The following is a 24,462-nucleotide window of genomic DNA, read 5'->3' as shown; positions in this document are numbered from 1 at the left end:
GAGGTCTAAGAACTCAAAAGAAAGTTCATGCGCTTCTGTTTAAAAGCATTGAAAAAATAATGTATTTATTTTGTATTGAATTTCACAGGAAATGTTTCATAAGGGCTTATTTTGTACATTTTCACCTCCACCCAAGGTCCCACAAGTTTGCAAATATGACAGATATATATATGTATATATATTTTTTTTTTTTTTTTGTTAAAGCTCAGCAGCACCAGCAACAAGGGATGCGAATCTGTGGCACTGTGGTTCAATTGACATTATGAACCTTATTCTTGGGAGGAATCAGTGTTGCGCATGTCCTTTTTCCTGTAGTGACCTTAACTTACAAATATACTTAACCATGGACCCCCAAAATGACTAAAATGTTTCCGCCAAACGCCTCAAGCCGAATTTAATTTTCTCCAGATACAGGTACAGCATGAAGTCTATAAGTCATAAAGAAGCTTTGGGGGCAAAGGGTAACTTCCACTTCAACAGTATCCATACTACACGCTAATAAGGATGCAAAGGCTATAGCATCCCTTATTTTCCTCCCAAGCAAACGATGGCCAGGTAATACTCCAAAAATAGAAGTATCTGCACATGGAGTCAACACAATGTTCAAAACCCTAGACAGGTGGTTAAAAATAGCTGTCCAATAACCCTAAACACAAGGAGAAGCCCAAAATATGTGTCATGTTAGCTGGTTACCTGCAGCACCTATTACACATATCAATGACATTGGGAATTATTTTAGAAAGTTTACAGTTAGATAGATATATGTGATGTACAACCTTTAAATTGTATCAAATTGAGTCTGGGGCAAGAACTGCTATCATTTACTTGGGCTAATGCATCTTTCCAGAGATTGTCATCTATGACTCTGCCGAGTTTGCACTCTCAATCCCATTTGATTTTGGCAAAAGTCAGCTCTGTGAGTTGAGAAAGCAAGGAGTACATTTTGGAGATGAGGCCTTTCTGATTTGTGTCCAAAATTGAGTCAATTACTTAATTTAGAGAAGCATTGGGGTAGAATCGGTTTTTAAGCTTCAGCTCCGCAGAAGTGTTTGTGCATGTGTGTGTGCCATTTTTTTGCTGTGTTTAAGCTGGTTGCTGGCCTCGCCCGGGTGACATTTTAATGGCTGCACAGCTGCAAGAACAAAGCTCGCTCTCTAACTCTCTGCCCTCTGCTACCCTCATAGCTCATTTTACTCTCTCTCTCTCTCGTTTGCTTTCTCTCGTTCTTTCGCTCTCTCTTAACTTGCCAGTTGAAGCTAGTGTGCTGGCATCCGTGTTAGGTCATGAATTCATGTTTATATGCATTTTTGTACTTGTGTCTGAGCTTGGTTCACATTTGATGTGTGCCTTGTAAGTGTTTGCGTGACAGTGTGCATAAGGCATGCATGGAGTGGGTGTTGTGATAAAGCGTGGGCTGACATGTACTGTCCTCTCCAGAGAACATGGGGTACATATGGGTCCCAGGGTGTTTCCTGGCTGGCCAGATGGCCTGGCTGTCACAGCTATGACTGGGGAAACTGTTGGAGAGTTCTTGCTTGCTTTTTCCCTCCTTTCCACATTTTCTAATTCACTTCCTTTTCTTTTGTTCTTTAGCTTTCCTTCTTCTTTCACATGTATAATTTTGCATCCTCACCATTCTGGTATTTGTAAACCTGGCTGTTTCTGTTGTGACTATGGTTGCCTGAAAGATACAGCAAAATCTGGATTGGCGGATGCCCCAAACATCGATTGACGCTAAAAGATGGACAGATTCTACTTGCAGTTATTTTATCCACAGACTTTTTTTTGTTTACTTGCAGTTTGAAAGAAAAGTTTTTGAGATTGTATCTTTTGGAAAACTGTGTATTATTCAACACCGTTCTTGCAACATTTTCCAATATCTCTACAATAGAAGTGTTTTCATACCCAAGATTCATGATGGACAAATATATGAGAATAGCAATAAATGTCTTCCCCCTTTTTTTTTTTCTTTTTTTTTGCCGTAGCGTCTCCTCCTCTATTTTCACTATGCCTTCATTTTCTTGTTTGTCTAGCTATTCCACTGACTCTGTCCTCAAACTCACTCCTTTAGTCCTTTGCTGCCATGTCAAACTCTTACAGTAACCCCCATCAGTCTCTCTCAGTACTTAAAGCATTTTGGACTTTTATTATTAAAATGGGTTTCCTTTTTTGTGCACCTTATTTGTGTGTGTGTGTGTGTGTGTGTGTGAGATACTGAGTACAGGCACAAGTATGGCAGCTTGCTCCTCTACGTGCCTCTCCCCATCTCTTTAAGCCTCCCCTCTCTCGTCCAGGTGCGAGCTATGCGTCTGTCATTTGTCGGAGAGCTCGGCTGGGAGTTACACATTCCCAAAGACTCTTGCCTTCCAGTCTACCATGCTGTCATGGCTGCTGGTGCAAAGCACGGCATCATCAACTCAGGCTACAGGGCCATTGACTCACTCAGCATAGAGAAAGGTAACTTTGAATAAGAGGTCATAAATTACTGACCCTAAAATACAAATCCTGCTCAGATAGAGCTTTCTTTTGATGCCTCTTATTGCTAATATATTTCTCTTCCCCTGTTTATCAGGGTACAGACATTGGCACGCTGACCTTCGGCCAGATGACACACCCTTGGAGTCGGGGCTCGGCTTCACCTGCAAACTGAAGAGCTTGATACCGTTCCAGGGCCGTGATAGGCTGGAGAAACAGAAGAAGGAGGGGCTGAGGAGGCGTATCGTCTGCTTTACCATTGATGAGTCAGTGATGCCAGCAGTTATTAGTCAGAAAGAAATTTATGAAATGTTTAGATTGGCACAAAAAACATTTATTTTTATAAAAAAATTGACCTGTGTGTAGTGAAGCCACTCATACATCCTACATTCCTAACCATAAGCAACAATAATTTATGAACAGAGTCATTGATATTAATGCATTTACCAAATGAGTAAATGTAATACTGATTAAAAGACCATGTCTATGATTTAGATGCCTGAGCCCCAGTCATATTGTTTAACAGGATGGAAAAACTGTTTAAAATAATTGAATTTCACTGCTTTGTTTTTTCTTTATAGACATTTAACACAAAAACAAAGGAAAAACGGGAGGGAGGGTGGGAGGGAGACAAAACAACAGGTGTAGAAACAGACACACACAAACAGACACACAGACAGACACAAGACAAGGGACCAGTAACATACGCAGAAAAGGCTACAGCACAAATACACATCATGGACTTTAAGAACTCAGCATTGCGGCACCAAGTGTCCAAAGTCCTTCCCAGGGCTCCACCTATGCGAGTCGTAGAGAACTCATGTAAAAGTGAATCTTGTGTGTGCAGGAGGGAGTCTGTCTTCTGTGTTGGAGTCAAAGTCCAATGACATGGTACTGTGCACAGGAACAGTTATTAAATATACTAGAAAATGGATTTTGTAATTGTGTGAAAGAAAACAAGCATGTGTTTATAGGCCAACTCCTCTCTCTCTCTCTCTCTCTCTCTCTCTCTCTCTCTCTCTCTCTCTCTCTCTCTCTCTCTCTCTCTCTCTCTCTCTCAGGAAAGTACCGATGTTCGGTCTAGAGGCCGTTTTCCGTAACGGGACTCCTGTTGGTCACCTACGGCGTTCTGAATATGGCTTCTTTATCGACAAAACTATTGGATATGGATATATCCGCAACCCTGCTGGAGGAGTGGTAAAGGCCTTAAACACACAACACTTCTACCTACACCCTTTATCTCTACCATTACCTTTCATTGTTCTGGGGTTACTATGTTTTCTGCTTGCTGTTCTAATTGGGTCTCTATTCATTTGCTTGGGTACTCTATATGTCATTTTCCTAACACTTAGAATGAATGCTTACTTACATACAGTTTTTGTGTGGTGCATAAGTCTACAAGACAGAGAGCTGGTCCCACGACTCACTTTACACTGAATAATAAGTTTTACCGGCCAGCATACAGATTTTTTGTGTGCGTTTCTCTCTCTTGATAATGATACAGATGCACACAGAATAACAGATGGAATATCAAACAGAATGATTGAAGCAGCAAGAGAGACAAAAAAAAGTTATTGGTTGAAGTGGTTTGCTCAAAGGCAAAAAAGCTTTTATTTTTAATTCAGAAAAAAAACAATCCTGAGTATTGAGATCTGTATCTATGAGGGTGTAATCAGTAGACGCACTGCACACACATGCTACACATGCAACCACACTGACCAGGGCTCTAGTCTCATTACTGCCGTGTGCATGCGTGCGTTTTTACAGGAAAGAGGCGTGCAGTCGACTGGTTGCAGTGCATGGAGATGGCGAGGCTTTGCAGTCAATTTTTGTGTTGTGTTTGTGAAATGTGAGCCGGGTATTGTTATAAGAGGGATTTAAATTGGGTTCTTCATAATTGATTGGATTGCTCAAGTGTGGGTGTGGCTTGCCTGTGTTAGATCAGGAAATACATTTTTGATAACTGATAATCAAACACACAACTCCTCTTAGAAGGTTGCTGGTTGAATAGAGCCTTTGATCACAGTACTGTTCCCTCTTCTTTCTTCAACATGGAATTAGTAAAACCTAAGTGGTGATGAGAGAGATAGAGAGGGGGCTCTGTGTATGTGCTTGAACAAAAGAGTGACAGATCAGTGGGAGAGCTGAAGGGAAGAAAAGGGGAGTCAGTCAGTGAAAATTAGCTCTCTGGGTTACAAGGGGGCTGACATTGAGTCATGAGTGAATGGATTGCTTTCAGCGTTTCATGACATTCTGGAGTGCTCTCTCAGTTGGGAACACTATTTTCACAAGAAGTGTGCATTGATTGCTCATCTCATTTTTTCAATCTCCATTGTCTGATCTCTCAAGATGTAAATTCCCTCCACTATCTCCTTTTCATGCTCTGATCTTTTATCCTTTTTTCTCAGGTGAGTGCAGATTTCATAAAGAGCGGGGAGTTTACCCTGGAGAGGATGGGAGTGACTTATGCAGCCAAGGCCCACCTCAAATCTCAATTTGACCCCGAGAATAAACGCATCAAGGGCATCTATGCTTAAGAAGGACCCCATGTGGAAACTGAAGAATACACACTGGTCAGAGAATGAGGCTGAGAGAGCAGCCCCTAGGATTTCAACATCATTTTATCATATCATAAGCAGACATAATCCATTGATTTGGGAAGGATTTTAATTTGGGTTCCTTGTATTTGATTGGGTCACTCAAAGGTTGGCGTGGCTTGCCGCTGGCAGACAATACAAATTTATAAAAGAAATGTTTTGCAATGAAAAATAAATTTAAATAAATTCATGAAAACTACTGAATTGGCATGCTCAAACTACAGTACTCATACCACATGGAAACAGCTAGCTAGCAAAAACCAGCAGAAGGTGTTACCAAGTTACCAAAGTGTACTTTGCTTTAAGGCTACTATCTACCAGTTAATTTAAATATGAATAATATATTTAACCCAGTAATGTTATCAAAGCTTACATGAAAGCATGTAGTCCCTGAGCTCAGACACTGTAGCAACGTGGGCTGCACATGTGATGGGAGAATGCACTGTGCATGCAGAGAGTTGTAATCGTACTTTTACTTTTAATTCTCAATTAATGGGATGCTAATTATTTGTACATGTGATGTTGATGCTGTTGAATGCAGTGAAAGGTTATAATTCGATCAAATGACCATCCTGTTAACATGCCATAAGACCTAGTATTATTTTTTGGGTGTAAAAAAAAAAAAAGGTTCAATATTAAAAGTTAACATTTTCATATTAACGTTCCAAATATTCCCTAGCTTTACACCCTTAGTAAATTTTGTAAATTCTGTAAATCTTTCAACACTTTGCAAACCTAGGTGCAACTGATTATTTTACATACAGGTGCAGCTGTTTTACTCTAAACCTCTCCGTGAAAAACTATGCATCTTTAACATGACCATTTTATATTAGAATTTAATATATAAGACTATATCTATGATGGAACTGGAGGGGATGAGGTGGAACTTTTATAGTAACACTGTTCTCTTGTGAGTGGTCTCAGATATCACTATGAAGACAAAAGCATGTTATTGTCTCCAGTAGTCAAATAAATTTAACCAGTACAGTTTACACTGGGTAAACTGAAAAAGACCTATTTCTGATCCAGCTAACTTTAAATAAGCCTAAGTCTCCTGGATTGATCTTAAGTACTTAAATAACAGCACAATCTTTATCAATGTTTGGTTTTAGAAATAGAAACTTCACTGAACAATCTTTGCTCTTTTCAAACAATCAACAGTCAAATCAAACTAATTGAGAATGTCTATAACACTAGAAGATAACTCAGGAATCTATCTTTATAAAGAAGAGTTTTAAATGTAGCAAAGAGAGCTGCTGCCTTTCAGGCATTCTTAAGAGCTCTCATGAAGTGTTGTTTTGCTGTTGAACTTACCTATAATTTACATTGCATAATGGAGTACTTTTACTGTGAAGCATCTGCAGGAGGCATTCTGCAATAGCACATTAACACCTTGGTCTCTTACATCTTACTATCAGTTCAAATTATGAACTCAGTTCAGGAGTGAGTAGGGCAGGACTGTATTGTACTATTTGTGTATTTAAAATTAAAATGAATCAAATAGCAAAGTACCTATAGGTTCCTTGGTGCAGGTCTTAACTTGACAGTTTACTTGTGTGTGTGTGTGTGTGTGTGTGTGTGTGTGTGTGTGTGTGTGTGTGTGTGTGTGTGTGTGTGTGTGTGTGTGTGTGTGTGTGTGTGTGTGTGTGTGTGTGTGTGTGTGTGTGTGTGTGTGTGTGTGTGTGTGTGTGTGTGTGTGTGTGTGTGTGTGTGTGTGTGTGTGTGAGAGAAAACTGCTAATGTTTGCTAGTTAGGCAGCTTCTGTTTTTGTTGTTGACAACTCATGGTTGTTAAAATGAAAATGTCTTAAAGGAAAAACTGTGACTTAAATCTGCATCGGCAGTCAGACGGTGCACCAAAAAAAGGAGGTCTTTAAATTCATTTTGAATGGGGGGTAGTGCAAAAAGTTGTGCCGTATCACTGACAATCTCACACTGCCGTACAATCCTGCAGACAATCAGCAGATTGCTTTGTTAGTCACCAGTTTAGTATGCCTTGATAACTGATTTATATCCTAACGGCAGGAATGTGCAGTAGTAACCATGTTGAATATAAATCGACCTAATAAGAAAATGCTCTTCTTGTTTTGACACTTAACATAGAATATAATTATTAATTATATTTCCCGCCTGTGTTTACATATACTTACACAAACAAAGTTCTGGCTAAACTAAACCCAAAGTTTAACGCACGCACGCAGATGCGCACGCGCACACAGCCAACAAATGTTTGTAAAAGTAGTAGAAGGCATCATGATAGAAAGCAGGTAAGGTTGATTCTTAAATGCAAAATGTCTTAAGAGAGTTGTTTTACCAGTTCAAATATCAAAAATGACCAGTACAATTGGAAAAAGGTCATGTTAAATCAGATGTGTTTCATCTGCAATTTGTGTTTAAATAAATTCCTGTTTAACTGCCAACGTTTGTGTCATTTATTATTTAATACACAAAATATAATGTGAAGGCACACATGTAGTGAAAAAGATTGGAAAATAACAATGTTGAAATAGGAAAATGATGAATGAAAATTAAATTGATTTTATTTATAGTAGTAAAATCATAATTTATTTTTAAAGTATTAAATGTTTGTCCCCAGCACCAATTAGTTTATCACACTTTTGTTTTAGATTTCAATCCCACTTTTACTGTTAAATGCTTTAAAACAATAAATATATATAGGATTATCATTAATTGTGTGTACCGATAATAACACAGAAACTGAATATACTGTAGACATTTCGGTGGGGCTCAGGAAACCCTGAGGATGCCATCTATCCCCAAGCAGATGAAACCAGGGGAAATTCTGCAAAGTACCAGGCGCTTCTTTAACGTTCCCCAGGTTAGGTCCCCTCTCGTCGGGCTGAAGCGTGCCGTGTTTCCCCCTGGCTCAGATCGGGGGTGTAAGGGGGCGGCTGGTGGGAAGTGCGCCTCCCTCACAGGGGTAGCGAGGTTTTTCAAGGATGGAAGTAACCAATGGTACAGGCTGTTTGTCCCACTCTCCCTGTAGAAACAGATGTATTGGTCATGGATTTGACAATATGTCAACTGATGGCCGGAAGGATGAAATTGTTTAAGCTTGAGTGTGTCTAGCTCAATTGAAATATTAGCGATTTATGGTCTGTGTTCTGTTGCGTATTATTTGAAAGCTCGCCCTGTTTGCCTGAGCAGATAGGGGATTGCAGTTTGGAGAGGTTGAGAGGGAGGGCTGTGGCCTTCAATTGTCTTTGTTGCATCAGCAAGTTTTTCTTCCTTACCATTTTTGTTAATAAATCTTGATTTGTTTTGCAAGAGCTCCTGCCTATATTTGGTGCACCCCACATCATTCCTTGCTAAGTTTTCTTTTGCCCTCTATATGGATTATCAACACTACAAAGACTAACGCCGAGCCTGACTAATGTTTGGCGGCTGAGTTACTTTGAGATTATTTCACACATTGATGGCTTCACCCAAAACATCTTGAAAGCAGTTGTAGCCAAAGTCTTTCAACTGCCTTCCCGTGGTGGCACCGGTAATGGAACACATAATGGAACGCAAGCTAGTTTTCTAGTTGAAGTTAATGAAATAAACAAATGAAAGTTAATTTGGTTGACAGCATCTGTGTAAGAGATCTAGCAGGGTGTTTCCTTTCATGAGCCTCATCCTGATGTTTTAAAGTACATGCTGGTTTCCAAACCTAGATTATCTCACTTTATGTTACCTATCCTCTAAGATGTGCTCTTTATGTTTTTACCCAAACCCTACTGGAATTTGTTTCCTGGTTTGCACTTGCACAACTGATGTTACACATCAAGGAGGAAGCTTTTTTTCTGATTAAAAAACCTTATCTTTTTTAACTGTAATTGATTTATTCACGCTGATCGTGTGTGTGTGTGTGTGTGTGTGTGTGTGTGTGTGTGTGTGTGTGTGTGTGTGTGTGTGTGTGTGTGTGTGTGTGTGTGTGTGTGTGTGTGTGTGTGTGTGTGTGTGTGTGTGTGTGTGTGTGTGTGTGTGTGTGTGTGTGTGTGTGTGTGTGTGTGTGTGTGTGTGTGTGTGTGTGTGTTTCTTTTAAGTTAAACGTTAACAAGCTCTCCATCCAGCTGATCTGTCTGTTCTGTCCAACTGATGTCTGCCTTTGAACTGGTGTATTTGGTTGCAGACAGAGAGACACATTTGGAGACAGAGATTGGGAGCTTACAGGAAAGAGGTGTGCAGTAGACTGGTTGCAGTGCATGGAGATGGGGGCTGTATTATAAAGGGAGTCCAGCACTTCTCTGGTGAATGTGTCCCACTGTAGTTGAGAATACTGCTCCGTCACACCCACCTCACCACACACACACTGGTCATTTCCGTGGAACCTGAAAGGAGTGCAGGATGGTGGGATTGAGAGAGAGAGAAGTTGATGAAAGGGAGGCAGAGTGAGAAAGGAGGAAGAGATTGAAATGGTAGAATTGGGAGAACACCATTTCACTTTAAAGGACAAAGCATCTTGAGATCAAAAGAGGTATAAACAACTGGATCCTGGGAGGAAAGGGGGAAGGGGTGAATGCTGAAAGCAAAAATTGCTTAGTCACACCAGGAAGATGGATAGGAAAATGCAAAAGAATAAAGAACACAAGGAAAATAAATGATTTGAGAGAAAGAGGTGGTTTGTGCGTGTGCTACCTGTTAATGAAGTTAAAGTATTTCTGCAGGTATCCTGGGTCAACGTGGCTCTTGCACAGCTCCAGCTTAGTTTGAGGGTAGTAGTGAATGTAGTTAACACACATTTCTTCCATAATGCCAAAACCTCCCTGAGGACAGAGAGAGATTTGGACGAAGATCGAATAATTTGTAGATATAGCAAAAAGAACAGATGTAGGTATTAAAGAGGGAGAGATGGAAGGATTATGAGAATGGAGGAAGAAGACGGAGGGAGGAGACAGATTAGAGCAGGCATTACTCAAGATATTTATTCTATTGCTGTTAACAGTGTTCAAGGTCAACTTTAGCAATACAATAATAGTGTGATGCTCACCACTGTAGGCATGCTCCTATCTTCTGTGTTATAAGTACATTTTGTTATAAGGACGTCACCCTGCAGGATCAAGAACACCAGCAGATCACCATATTTTATGTTAAACAAAGAGGACTGACGATTATTTAAGGTTACTGACGTAACATGAGTTATTTAAGTTGCCAGTCATTTTGCTTTGTGGAGCTAAGCTGCTACGGTTTTGTCTTGTCTGTCTCCTGAGAACTTTTTATTACAGCATCAATTTCACAGCCTGTCCCTATTTCACTCCATTCTAATAACTATGAGGAACTTTAAATGTTTCTAAAACTTTAATTGTTCATCTGATGATCATAAATGACAAGTAACGGCAAACAAGACTGTGAAACACCCCCGCTGTTTTCATATAGTTTTTATTTATGCCTTTGCCTGGGTTTAGATTTTCCCCAAAAAGTGACAACATGATTTACAGCAAGTAGACTGAGTCTACAGTCACTCATTCGGATGGGTCACAGATTTGGCGTAACACCGGAAAAGCCAGTGTTGTTAAATCCAGCAGCTGTGGTTGAAACACTACCACTTTTCTCCAAAGGGGCTGCTAGAATAAACAAAAAACTGAAAGTTCCTCGTAGCTGTTATAAGCAGCACCTGGTGCAGCAGAGAGCTATTCTAATTTACTACGTTAAATGCAATGGGAGAAAAAAAATACATCTGGGGAATTACCCCTTAGTAGAAGTTTGCAGAATAGTAAAATTCCAATTCTTGTCTGATTTGTAAAATGTGCACAGTGGAAAACTTAAATAGATAATAGTCACTATCTTTGTCAAATGCATGCTTAGTGATAAGATTTATACTCACGGGTAAAACATTTGCCATTTTCCTTAGAACTCGGATTGTCTTTAAGAAGAAAGACACAAACAAATACAGCATATTAAAGGAAAAGTCTCCCTGACAATCATTTTTGGATTCCTCTTTCTATAAACCTTAAAACTATTAATATGACATGTAATCTGTAATGTGATTATGAATGATAGTGGTGTAATTGTTTTACTGACAATGATCCTTGTGCAATAGTGGACAGAAGTGTTTTTAAAGATTTTTCAAAAATCATAAGAGAATTCCTTGTTACCTACCTATCTATCTTAATTTGGGGCATAATTGGACCCTTTTTAGTATACAGTAGAACTATTTTCAAACAAGATCAAACACTGGTTGCTTTTGATGATTTCCTTGATGGCAGCTTTTATAATTAATAGCTGTGTTGTGTGGGAAAAGGTCTAGCTTGGCTGAGCATGGTTTAATAAACTCTTCCTATGACTATAATTAGGCTGCCGGGTTTGAAGACGACACTGCCACACAGGTACAGTCAGATTAGTTTGACAGCAACTGGAGATTTTATCAGGCAGTCGTGTGTGCGCGTGTGTGTGTGTGTGACATACCCCTACCGCGGGATATTGTCAATGAAGATAAACACAAGAGATATTGTCTGCTGTCTCTCATCAAAGGTAATGTTGTTGTTTGTCAGTTTTGATGTGGAGTTTGATGGTCAGGATGTTATTTTCTCCTGCTGTCTTGTGGATAGCAATTATTCTGTAATGGCCAGCAGGATGCCATTGTGTCGACTGTTCTCCACTAAAGTGTTAATAATGTTCTTGGGGGGGGGGGAATTGATGGCCTCCGTGCAGTAAGAGTGTAGAGTGAATCTTTCCTGAATTTATTCAATGACTTCTCTGTGACTGCATTTTATAGATCAAAGTTGTTGAATGTTTTCCTTCATCACAATGAACATGGACAGTGTCACAAGTGCTTGCAGGTCTTTTTTGTTGAGATATACACTAGCGCGCCACTGTATTTATCCACCGCTAAAAATAAGAGAACCGCACTACTGTTTGTCGTGCGTAAAACATACTGAAATAACGTGCGCACCGGGCATGTCGGTGAGACTGTGGGAAAACTCCCTCGCCCAACAAAAAGGTTGTTAAACTTTCGTTGTAGATGATGGATTTGGCTGTACTCATCGTGGTTGAGTCTATGTCCACAGCCAGATAAATTATTGTCTGTGACGGGACAGCAAGCTCTTTGTTTATGGCAAATCCTCGTGTCTGTAGGTGCTGCATGGCCTCCCTCCACGGGGAAGGAGCCATAATGTTTAAATCACAAGGGCGTAACAGGAATCGTCACGACTGCGCATGCACGAAGGGGTTACCACAAAAGCGACAGCTCTTAGAGGGCGAACCCTATACGAAATAGAACTGACTCTCTATCCAATCTAATATAAGATGCACAAACGTTGAACTCTGTTCCTCTGGTAAACTGAGCCCCTCTGTTGCTCACCTGGTAGTGTGTACTGAAGTGCTGGTCTTCCTGTACCACCTCCAACTCTTTGCCTCCCCTCACCAAAACTGTCCTCACCCCACGCCCCGCCAGGTGGGTGTGCAGCTGAGACGCAAATATATAGATTCCTCCTGGAGGCAAAGCCTAGATAGACAGTCAGAAAACTCCAACTGAGATTTGTGTGCTTTAGGGACCAAAACTTAATTATATGCATGGCAGCTGGGATATCTGCCCAGCATTCTTTCTTTCTTTTTAATACATACAGTCTGGGTGCACTTGGAGGTGCAATATCCACTGAGGTAGAAGGTGTGTTGCTTGGGCGGGATAGCCATGATAGGAGTGTAAACGAGGCCCAGCTCCATGATCCCTGCATCGTACCGCCTCAAACTTGGGGTGTAATGCAACCGTATCCCTGACGAGTCAGGACGGCCTGCGTAAAGAATATCATGGAATATTACAATATGTAACATGCAATCAGTTTACTAGTAGATGATAATAAAATACCAACCAGAATTATTTTTGCTTTAGTAGCCCTCTTTCTAAGGAATAAATTGCAAACAATTCAGCACAAGATTACCCAGTGTTCCTTTCATTCTGGCTTGATTATTGGTGTGAAGTTGATGCAAAGCCTTCACTCTATCTCTGTTAAACTGCAGGGAAGGTTTGAAGAAAGAGATCAAAATCAAGCACACAATTGTAAAAGAAAACAACTCTTAAAGGTGCTGTAGGTAGGATTGTGGAGATCCACCACACTAACACAGAACGTTTAGGGAACGTTAGTTTATGGTTCTCTAAAGGTTAGTTTGAACAAAACCAAGAACTAACGTTTAAAAATTGTTCCCTTCAGGTTATAACTTTTCCTATCTGTTAAGAGAACCAACCAATTGTAACGTTCTCCTGCGGTTGACTATGGTTTTTTGACTGTATTAGTGAATTTACTTAAAACAAGAATCTATCAATAGAACAATTTTCACAACTAAGAAAATTCACTTCTTTCATTTCACTTCTGTCAATTGGCTCAGTTTGCAAATCGAACCGTTACATCCCCAAGCCAGGAGGGGGAAGACCTCTGCTCTCCGGTCTTCCAGGACCGGACCACGCTACGCAGCTTCACAATCTCCTCAAGTGTAATACTGTGAATATACACCACGGTTTCCAACAAAATAAGTGATAATCAGTCTCTAATCATAATGTGGAGCAATTCACTCTTTAAATAAAAAACAGACAGGATTTTTAGTCCCTCTCTGTTAACCAATTAGTTTGAGCTATAGTTTTGTAGAGACTGTGGGATTTATCAAACTGAATAAATCCCACCCGCACATAAACATAAAACTGCTAACTTCATTGTGTTGTAAGTAAGACATCTGCTGAAAAAGTGATTGTATTTATTAACACGATTGTCGTACTGTTTAGTTCAAAAACATCCAAAAACGCTGAAGTACAAACACATAGTGGACCAGACGCAAGCTTTTATTTTGAAAAGTCAAAGCTAAGGGATGGCACCAGCCTGGGATTTCATGAGATTTCATGAGAGATTTTCATGTATAATTGAATATACAGTCTATGGACGGGAGATCTCCAGGCTGCAGCCATACCCGACTCTAATAAAAAGGCAGAGCACTCTCTGCCCGTGGGGTTGAAAATCAGCTGTTCCACTTAGCGCTCCCTCTAGAGGTCTGGAGCACTTGCAGCGTTTTTTTTGTTTGCATCTGCTTTTCGTTTTTGCATCGCTTCTTTTGCGGGGTTTGTGTGCTTTTCTTTTTTCAATGTTTCTATATTTGCAGCGCGTTTCTGTATGTGCGTTAATGTTTGCACTTGCACAACGGATGTTACACATCAAGGAGGAAGCTTTTTTCTGATAAAAAAAAACTCATTTTTTAACTGATTTATTCGCGCTTATCCTCTCTGTGTGTGAGTGTGAGTGTGTAAAAAAGTTCTGTGTGTACCAGATATAAGGAGAGGGTTGTGGTAATGGACCTCCAGACGAAGGAACCTCGAGGAACCTGGTCCACCCATAGGCAGCCCTGCATCTGGAGGATAGTAAAAACCCTGCAAAACACACAGACACACACACGCACAAAGACGATGAGTCCTTATTCCTTCACTTTATGCAGCTGCTTTTAAGTCATAGCAACAACTCTTCTACACAGAGTCCAGATTACTTAGAGCTATTGAGTCACACAAGGAAGTTTAGCCTTTGCATCAAGTGTGTTCCTTTGTTGAGAACCTTCAAATATCTTAAGTCTTTTGAGGGATCTGTGAGCTGGCTAAAACAATGTTTTTTGATTATTTATACACAAAGAGTACAAAGTTGTATTCTCATGTATGGTTGCACCCTCTGAGTGGCTGGTCGACTATGGGAAGTATATTATTTTTTTCTTCCTTCCACTCCTTGGATTCAGAACTATTCTGCTTATTGTGGCAAAAATTTATTTCAACGCTAAAATCACTGCTGGGCCCATGGGCGTCAAACCTCCATGCTTTTTATTAAGGAAACTTTATTTAATCTTAATTCATCAAGTATCTTAACCTATTTCAGACCACCTTCAGCCACTTCTGCTGATACACTCAGTTTGTAATGGAAACGAGAACTTTTTGATTTGATCTTGTAACATCCTTAGAGACTTGCTTTCTGACAATGTCCTACATTATTTTTTCTCTCCTCTTTCAAACTTCTCTCGCTCTGCTTTTCTCATTTTCCCTTGTTTTGTATTTTTGCAAGGACACATTTCCCTTCTAATGCAGTGCCAGTTTCCAGCAGAATAAGCAGTAAGTCAATGTTGACATATCACCTTATAACAATGTTACCAAACAGTTGCGGACTAACATTAAAATTCATTTGGAGTCGTGTTTCTGGCCACCTGAGGACTGCACTTCCACTTTTTACTCTCCTTTTAGCTTTGTTTTGGTATCTGCCAACACCTACAGGGAATTCACTGTCTCTTTAGTTTCTAAATGCTCCACTATGATCACAATCAAGCTAGCTGCTAAACATAGGTAGTGTAAAGTGGGTCAATCACTTAGCTAGAAAAAAGACTCATGAGAGTGAAGTTTAAAAACTAAAAGAGGCCTGAACAGTTTGTAGAGTTGACTACAAAGTAAGAAGTTCTGAGTCGGGTGATCATTTTGGTTGATTTTGGGACTATTAACCAATTTGATGTTACAGTTGTTAATTGGTTGAAATAGAATTTCAGCCATGATAAAACCTTTTCTGTGTTAGGGTCTTTCTAAGCCACATATTTAAATACAGTATGTGGTTTTTATTTGGGTTTTGTGTTGACTGGCTCCAAGCTCTTAATAGATCTGTGCTGTATGTCGAATCATCTTTGCAAGGTTTTCTGCTTGCAGTTCTATGTTTCGACATTACTTGTGTGGGAGTTTTTGTTTATCTGTTATAAAAGTTATAAGGACAGGACCAAAATCAAGCACTCTTTTTCAAATGGACACCTTTTATGCGTATTAAACACGCTCCTGCTTTATCTATCTTCAAGGGGCAGTTTTAGAGTTAGGACTTGTATTTATTTGAATTAAAAAAAGTTGCATGCAGTTAAGTGGCGAGGATGTGTTTGCAGTACTGTTTTCTTTTATTCTTGGGAATGGTGGATGAATATTGTCAGTGGGAAGTGCCTATAAGGACAGAAGTAAGAGCATGTGTGTGGGTGTCTGATTCCCATCATACCTCAGCACCCATAGCCCATGCAGCAAGCACATGGCGACAGAAGTTGAGCTTGCCTGGCTTCATCTTGTCATCACAAGAGCCGCTATACTCTGGAATGTAGCTGACATCCGGAGAACATTCAAACACTTCTATGTGATGCACGATGGCCTCGTTACCTGGAGTTATCACTGACTCATACTGAGAGGAACAGAGAGGGACATGGAAAAAAGAAACAAGTGAAAAAGTAAGGGGCATGTGTGTTTTTCTGCTAAAAGTTTTGTTAATACCTTTACCTTAAAAAAAGTGTCAGAAAAACAATCTCGAAAGTTCGGTCATCTTTAAATTTTTCAAACATTATATATGCAAACATAAATTCTATGCAACAATAGCTTTCATATGTCCTAATACTCTGTTTGTATACCCCAACTGTTCATATTTCTGTGAGAAAGGAATAACAATGCAAGGTGATGTGTGTTTCTTTTGTTCTTTCTAACCATGACCATGCCTATGTTGTTTCGTTGGGCCAAGCTGGTAAACAAGGAGCAATAATAATGACTGAATGACTGACTGTGCTTAATGTCACCATCCAAAACACCCACTCTATGTGTGTAAAACTCTATGGTATGTTAAGTGTTTCTATTTTCAGAGGCATTTTTACCATAACAATGTGGTTCTTGGGCAGATTTTCAGGCAGCTTCTGTATGAAGCACCAGTAGGTTGTCTCTTGATTTGGGATGATGACATTTGGAGCCACCACATCCAGCGTCTGCACATCTGGAGGCAGGGTGGGTGACGGCGTGTCGGGGCGCAGCATCAGCACTCTCTGTACTCCCATGTGGATCTGGGACAAATTCAGCTGCTCCAGCGAGGCAAGTGGTTTATCCAAAAAGCCATAGATGGTGTGCACAGTTCCTTCCTTACCAATCACAAAATAAATCAAAAACAAAGGTTTGGTGGTTACAAAGCTGAACAGAGACAGAAGGATGTGTTTTTCTAATGAACATTCCCTTAGGATTAGGAAGGCAACGTTTCATTTTGTTGTTATGGTGATGAGTTTTCATTTTGGGTCTGCAATTTAGAGGTCTGATGCAGCACCATGGAAACCATAATATTATAATGAATGTTACAGAGGAAATTGTGCCACATCGGTCCAACTGTCTGAGGATTTTATGTCCACACTTGAAACCATAAGCTCTCCATTCTCTCCAGTCTCATTGCTTTTTTTATATGCACTAAAGACAGCAATGAAAATATCACAAACTGCAGACACAGACACCCTCCCACACACACATTCATAAACTAACAGGTACAGTGCAAATACACTGTGTCGGGTTACACACTTAAACACCATCTTTCCTGCCTTCCTAACATGCTATCTTCTCACCACCTGTTCATTATTGACAGACATTGTTTTGGCTCGTGGCTATTTGCAACATGTAAAGTGTGCTCACCCTTTACATTTGCTCAGGTAGAATGGAGTGGCAACATAAATGTACAGAAGAAAATCCTGCATTAATCAAACATTTGTATAGTACTTTTCATATAGACTAGTGCAGTTTAGTGCTTAATTGGGCACACAGAATGATAAACAGTAGAACAATGAGACTTCTGACAGCAGAACAATGCGTAGTGTTAAAAGAAAGCCATTCATGTTGAAAAAACAAGTTTGTTGGCAGTTTACTCAGCTCATAAAGAATGTGACACAAGAAAAGCAGAGCAAGTCACAGCCATGCCAACAATGTCAACACCGTTCAAGATCATAGATATAAAGGAGAAACAGAGTCCAAACGTAATTTCTCTAATAAGTGCACACTAGACGCAAAGCTTCCCGGATATGTACACAGACACACTGACTGTGGAAAAAAAGTTACACACACCTCTATGAGGTAGTCTCTGGGATCACAGGTACTGAACGGTCTCTTGAAGAGTAGGTAGAATCCGTCAGGATTGTGTTTGGCTTCTATCAACTCGTAGTCTTGTTGGCTGTCCAATGAAACGTGACCCTCACTGTCGCTCCACGCGTCCTGAAGAACAAGACACAACAAATCCAATAAAAACACCTAAGAGAAACAACAAAATATTTAAGAGCACATCGATATTAGCAAATTATAAATAGCCATGATTTTAAGTAGATATGGGTAACGTTTTCTTAACTGAGATTTTAAATAACTATGGGAAACCGCAGAAGTAGGCTATAACTACTTCACTACTGTACTAAAATGCTGTATCTGGTATGGTTTACACATGTTGTTCTGTATTTTGTCCTGTGGTTTCTTTTCTTTTCTTTTTCCTTTGCTGTGTCTGCCCCTAAACTATGGAATGATCTGCCTTTGCATGTAAAACAGGCCTCTTCTTTATCTGTTTTTAAAACCCTTCTTAAAACCCATCTTTTCTCTTTGGCTTTTGACACATAGTAAGATGTCGACTTCATTTACTTGTTATTTGCTACTTTGTGTGTTTTTTATTATTATATATATATTAATTATAAATTTCTTTTTTTATTTTCTGTACAGCAATTTGGTCAACTTTGGTTGTTGTAAAGCGCTTAACAAATAAAGTTGGTATGGTATGATATGGTTTTTGTTTTGTATTTTCTCGTTTTAGTGTGACTGTCTGTATTTTTGATTGGCCTTGTTTTATTTTGACAGTCTGGGTTTTCTGTTTTGTTGTGTCTTGCATTACTTCCTGTGTTTTCCTGCAACTCTGATTGCGTAATGGTGTTCACCTGTTTCCCAGCCCTTGTGTTACCTGCCTTGTGTTACCTCGTTACCCTGTGTATTTAGTCTTTGTATATATATGCATATATATGTATGTGTAAATATATAAATATGTATATGTATATATGTATATAGTGACTGGTAGCACTGCTCGATATCTTGGACTCTTGTTTGAATGTCGTCTGCTTTTTCAGGAACGCCGTAAAGACGGAGGTTATGACGTTGGCTGTAACGGTCGACCTCATTGACTAACCAGTTCCATGTCAGTAACCTTTTTCTGAAGCTGCTCACAGGTTTCTTTAACAGCCCCGTTTTGTCTTTTCAAGTCTATTCTTTATGGCAGACCGTCAATTTGAACTGTGTTGTAGTGGGCAGCCTTATTGGTTTGGCCTTCTCTTTCATTTATCCTCTGAATGACAACTTTAATAATTGTGTTCTGCAGCTCAGAGAGCGACGGTTTGTTGTCGGTTTGGCCGGGATGTTTTTTCTCTCTGAGTGAGGTTACTTCTTGTCATCTTAGGTTGGTATTGCACAGGTGTAGTAGGAGAGGAATTGCAATCTGCACCATGTCCTGCTTGACATGCGTGAGTGAATTTCGCTTATGTTCTTTTTTTCTTTAGAAATTACAACCTCCAGTTGGCAACGCTGCGTCAGTCTACTATTCACTTTACGATACACACTTTCACTGCCTATCTGGATGCAACTGCTACTAAATGCTAACCTATATAATTTGAGGTAAGATTTAGCTTCGCTAGGTTTTCACTATATCTTTGTCCCATAGTTATATTACATATAAGAGGAGTCACATTGCAAAATAAATGTATCTGAAGTTACCATGTAAATTGTCTGTAATGTTAGCTTGCCACTTAGCTAGCTATGGTAAAACATGCTAACGTTAATTTCCTGCAAATCGAAGTTTGCGTTTTTCTAATTTAAACGTAGTGTTAGTAAAATGCAAAATGGGGATTGCTAATGCTTATCATTATCAAATGCTAAATATTAGCACATGTATAACCACATTTCTTATAACGTTTGGTGAACTCTAATAACCATAATAAATAAATAATGCACCGATAATGTTGCGCTACCGTTTGCCCCGTCAGTCTATAGTTGGCGCATTTAGCCTTGACATGCTGTTAAGAGCTAATGTTAGCAGAAATAAGCTCATTTAACTAAGTTACAGTTACACTAAAGAACAATAGACTGTTGTTGATTCCTGTGTATTCTTCTAGATAATTTATGAAGTACAGTTACATGCTAATGTGCATAGATATTTAACTATGAGGGGCTCAAATTGAAATTGATGATTCTTTCTCTTTCTTTCAGAAATAGGAGTGCAGAGAGTCACGATGGCATGTTCACCCACCCAATGCCCCTGAAGTAAGAAATAGTAATTATTTTTAAATTACTTTTCTTTTGCTATCTATTGTACAACGTTACACTTTTATCAGACTTGTTTTGTACAACTAAGCCAAGGTAATAATGCATTTTCAAATAACTGTGTGTAATTAAGTATGCTGTTCATTTATTCTTTTTCTCTACAGCTTAAATATGATACTTCTCTCACTATTCCAATGTGTTTTTCCATCCAGCAACAGTCTGGATCATTGGAGACAACTAGAAAAAGACCATGGGGAATAACCTTGGCATTGAAGATGTCTATATTTATTGGTTTGGCTGGGGTGGTCTGTGGTGGAAGAGCCTTCTCCCTTTCTTTTTCCAGTCCCTACACTGTTGCGGGAATGACCTGGGAGACATCTAGGACATCAACCTCGTTGCAGGAATGAAGAAGGACCTGCAGCTACTACTGTAATTAACAATGTGGCACTAACGATTAAACTACTTCTGCATGTTGAATATTGGTAGGCGACCCCCTCCCCAGGCTTAAAGAAATGGTTTAACCCTACTTCTCAGCAGCCAATGGGAGCTTAGGACACTCACCCATTCAAATTGGACCAAAGGGACCAAATGCCTCAAAATGATGTGAAATTAACGCATAAACAATGTGTCTATGCATTGTATACGTGTTGATAACGCATTGTTTACATGTTGTTTACGTGTTGTTTACATGTAAGAAATCACATGTATTTGAACTGTTTGGCTTTCCATACTAATTGACTTTATGAAAACCAAATTACTACAGGAGCGGATCCACAGCCGTTCCGCATCCTTTACCTCCCCCGTAAAGTCTACTCCAAGATGCTGGAAAGGAGGGTCTGGCCAACAGTCGAACATCAGATTGAAGAGGAGCAATACAAATTTTGTCCTGGTCATGGAACAACAGACCACAGCTCTTCACTCTAACAAGGAACCTGGAGGGTGGCCTAGGAGTATGCCCATCAGGTCTACGTGTGTTTTGTGGATCTGGAGAAGGCGTATGACCGGGTCCCTCAGGAGATACTGTTGGAGATGCTGCTGGAGTATGGGGTGAGGCTCTCCCATCTCGGGGCTAGCCAATCCCTGTACGTCCAAAGTGAGAGCTGTGTCCCGGTTCTCGAGTCTGACTCATTTCAGGTGAGGGTTGGCCTCCGGCAGGGCTTGTCTTTGTCACAAGTACTGTTTGTGATATTCACTGACAGGATAACGAGGCGTAGTCATGGTGGGGGAGGATACACTAACTGGATTGGTTTGCAGCCGAGTGTAAAGAGGCTGGGATGAGCATGATCACCTCTAAATCTGAGGCCATGGTTCTCAGCAGGAAACTGATGGAGTGCTTACTCTGGGTGTCCGCGAGTGAGGGGACAATGAAGCGGGAGATTTGCCGGAGTATCAACGCAACAGGGCGGTGTTACATTCAATTTACCGCAACGTTGTGACAAAACGGGAGCTAAGCCAGAGGGCAAAGCTTTCATGGTCTTTATGGTCTGAATGTACCATGTATAATGCATTCACCAACCAATAAGAAGATACAGTCTCAGTTCTTACGTCAATAAAGTAAGTACTTAATGATGGTTATAAAAAATAATAAAAAAATAAACTGGACTTACATCTTTCACTTAGATGTGGCACTTTTAGTTTGGCTTTTTATAAGCTAGGTAGGCTACTTCTATGTGATTCCTGCTGTTCCAAGTTTATACCTTCATGGTTAAATGCACTTATTGGAAGTCGCTTTGGATAAAAGCTTCAGGTAAATGAAATGTAATGTAAAAATGTGCCACCAATAAAGTAGATACAAAAGGTTTGTCCAAGGAAGAACAATCAGAACTGATACTGGATAATTTTAAACTGCATTAGTATTCACCTTGCTTAGTTTCTCTTTAATATTTCAGCGTAAACTATATGGGCAAAATGCAAATGTAAAAAGAATATTTATTTTTTTATTGTAACTTTTATCAGGAAATTTCAGGACAACAAATATTGGATTTGTTACATAGGGTCGTATGTGGTACAATAACAAATTTAGGCATTTAATGTATGATGTAGCATGAAATGTAAAATATGCAAAAACACCAAGACAGATGAAGGACATCTCCATGCCTTGAGGACTTTTATGTAATCCCTGTGCATTTATTAACCTGACAAGTAAACATAAAGAAAACAATCAGAAAAAAAGAAGGTAAAATGATTTGATTTTAGACCTTGTGTAGAAACCTGCTTGATATCTACACCTTTTTAGAGGCTAGACCTTTTGTGTCATTCTGACCTTTTATAGATTTAACTCCCCAAATCCATTTAATGTCAATCATTTGAAAGACAGAAAATACACACATTCCCACTTACCCCAAAGTAGCTATTGGCTCCGGAGTCCCACAACACCACCAGATCAGCGTTGGTCAGCTCCCCTTGGTCAGACATCCCTAAGATCACGCCGTGTTTAAGCTCTGCAACCCTCAGCTCCATGTAAACCTCCTGGTCGGCGTAGCTGATGTTCCAGGCCAGCTGGAGATTCCCGCGTGGGTCAAGCGGCACACGAAAGGGCATGGGGAGAGGTGGGAGAGGACCGGAGGGGTTTGATTTAAGGCTGGACACATCAATAGCTTTGGTGGTAGCCTGATATGAAGCCACCAAGATCACCATTAGAGCAGCCAGGGCAGTGAAGTACATGATGGTGACGTCCTGAAGGCGAAGATTCTTATTGCAGATCCTCATAGCCTAAATGATAGGTCTCTATCAGCGTCGGCGTACTGGTGAATTCTCAGAGTTTTGTTTTTTTTCCTCAGTCTCTTCTGCCAGAATTGATGTGGAGTTCAATCCAGAAAGTTTTTCTCTGATGCTATAGTTACAATACTGTAGTTCTGTCAGTGCTTTAAATCTTCAAACTCAAACAATCACTAGTTTTATTTGCCTCGTCAACGGCTCTATTCTCCTTTCTGGCCACAGTAGACTTGAACTAAACTTTCCAGTCTTTCCAATTTCTCTGTTTACAAGTCCTTGTGGGTATTGTCTCTTTCCTTTTGCTCAACTGCTCTGTCTCTCTCTGTCTCATCCTCCTCAATGCTTTTTAAGAGACTCCTCCCTTGTGAGTTGTCTGTTTTTATCCACCCTAATAATATTACATTTGTTGAGTAAAATTAGATTGTATGCTTTAAGCCCTGGGGTCAACCATGATTCTGCACATCTGCCAGACCCTAATTGATTCAAATTCAACCATGGACATTATCAACGACAATCTGCTTAGACTAACTAAACTCTATTGTCCACTCTGTTTTCTTGTACATTTCTTGACAAAAAGTATTCCACACACTATAGCTCTCACCTCACTTGCCGGGTATTTGATTCAAAGCGGATTTAGGGGGCAGAAAGCACTTTTGGAGGCGTAAACAAGGCATTAATGCATTAGGCCGTTTCCTTAAGCCCCCGCCTCAGGCTAGAGAAGACCTAATCAAACTGTCAATTATGGGTTTCAAACGCAAGGGGGACACATTATAAGGTTGGTTTTAAAGGTTAGTAAAGCCCCCGGACAAAAGTGTGCGTGCTTGTGTCTGAGTGTTTGTTTGTATTTGGCCAAAACAAGCGTGTTACAGTGGACAAATGGATTTTAATTGATTCAAAGAATAAAACGATGCTCGTTGGCCTCTCCCCATCTTCTACACACGTTTGAGAATCACTGGAGCATAGAAAGGATCATAGTCGGGGAGCATGGCGCTACACAAAATCATACGTTACAGCAAAACAACACAATGGATGGAAGAACTGTATAAAGCATGAATTAAGTGAAGTTCAAGAGGCACAATTGTGTTTTTTATAAAGATATAAAAAGGAAAACACAAAAACCTACACAGTATAATATTAAGGGTTAGTATTGGGTTCATTGATGGAATTCTCCAAATACTGTGTATCTGATAATAAAGCAGCTTATTTGTACACTATAACAATTTATTCCCTCTCTTTAAAGGAGTGCTGCCAGTTGATGGAGACTTCAGTTGGAATGAAAACAAGGCATGAAGCAAAGACATATATCAACACAAAGAAGTTTCAAGAAGAGATTCAAAGGAAGATAGGGATTTAGAAACAGCCAATTGGTTCCTGTCTGAGAGTATTATGTTTGATGGTTAACTACACTTTAAAGAGTAACCTTTGACTTCTGAAAATGTAGTTTTTGCTAACCTCCAGTGATTCAACTTCTCATCTTACTGCAGCGGTGTACAGGTGTACTCAAAAAACCGTTGGGTGTGGTTACAGGGGCAGTAAAGCACACATTTGACCACCACACCCAACCACAACCAAGTGACACTGGCTTTCAGCCAGACAGGGCAGTGAAACACTGCTTTTC

General features: G+C 39.9%; 2 protein-coding genes across 4 annotated transcripts in view; one reads left to right on the top strand and one right to left on the bottom strand.

The window, feature by feature from the left end:
* Positions 1-5,929, top strand: part of sardh (sarcosine dehydrogenase) — a 35,784-nt gene extending 29,855 nt beyond the window's left edge. For all 3 annotated transcript variants that reach the window (XM_034895896.1, XM_034895895.1, XM_034895897.1), the window contains exons 19-22: positions 2,295-2,457; positions 2,573-2,741; positions 3,537-3,672; positions 4,884-5,929. In XM_034895896.1, the coding sequence (XP_034751787.1) occupies positions 2,295-2,457; positions 2,573-2,741; positions 3,537-3,672; positions 4,884-5,012 (597 nt within the window). In that variant the 3' untranslated portion in view covers positions 5,013-5,929. The remainder of the gene's footprint in view (positions 1-2,294; positions 2,458-2,572; positions 2,742-3,536; positions 3,673-4,883) is intronic.
* A 1,684-nt stretch (positions 5,930-7,613) lies between these two features.
* On the bottom strand, positions 7,614-23,069 carry dbh (dopamine beta-hydroxylase (dopamine beta-monooxygenase)). The gene is made up of 12 exons (XM_034895899.1): positions 22,470-23,069; positions 17,910-18,056; positions 16,691-16,948; positions 16,054-16,230; positions 14,321-14,423; positions 12,638-12,804; positions 12,375-12,518; positions 10,899-10,937; positions 10,065-10,124; positions 9,713-9,840; positions 9,246-9,405; positions 7,614-8,072 (listed from the first exon to the last, which is right to left on the bottom strand). The coding sequence occupies exons 1-12, from the start codon at positions 22,836-22,838 to the stop codon at positions 7,959-7,961; spliced, it is 1,866 nt and encodes a 621-aa protein (XP_034751790.1). The 5' UTR covers positions 22,839-23,069; the 3' UTR covers positions 7,614-7,958.
* Between the last annotated feature and the right edge of the window lie 1,393 nt (positions 23,070-24,462).

The sequence above is a fragment of the Etheostoma cragini genome, chromosome 16, assembly GCF_013103735.1.
Source record: "Etheostoma cragini isolate CJK2018 chromosome 16, CSU_Ecrag_1.0, whole genome shotgun sequence".
NCBI lineage: Eukaryota > Metazoa > Chordata > Actinopteri > Perciformes > Percidae > Etheostoma > Etheostoma cragini.
Note: the sequence above shows the minus strand (reverse complement) of the source record. Positions and strands in the feature narration are given on the sequence as shown.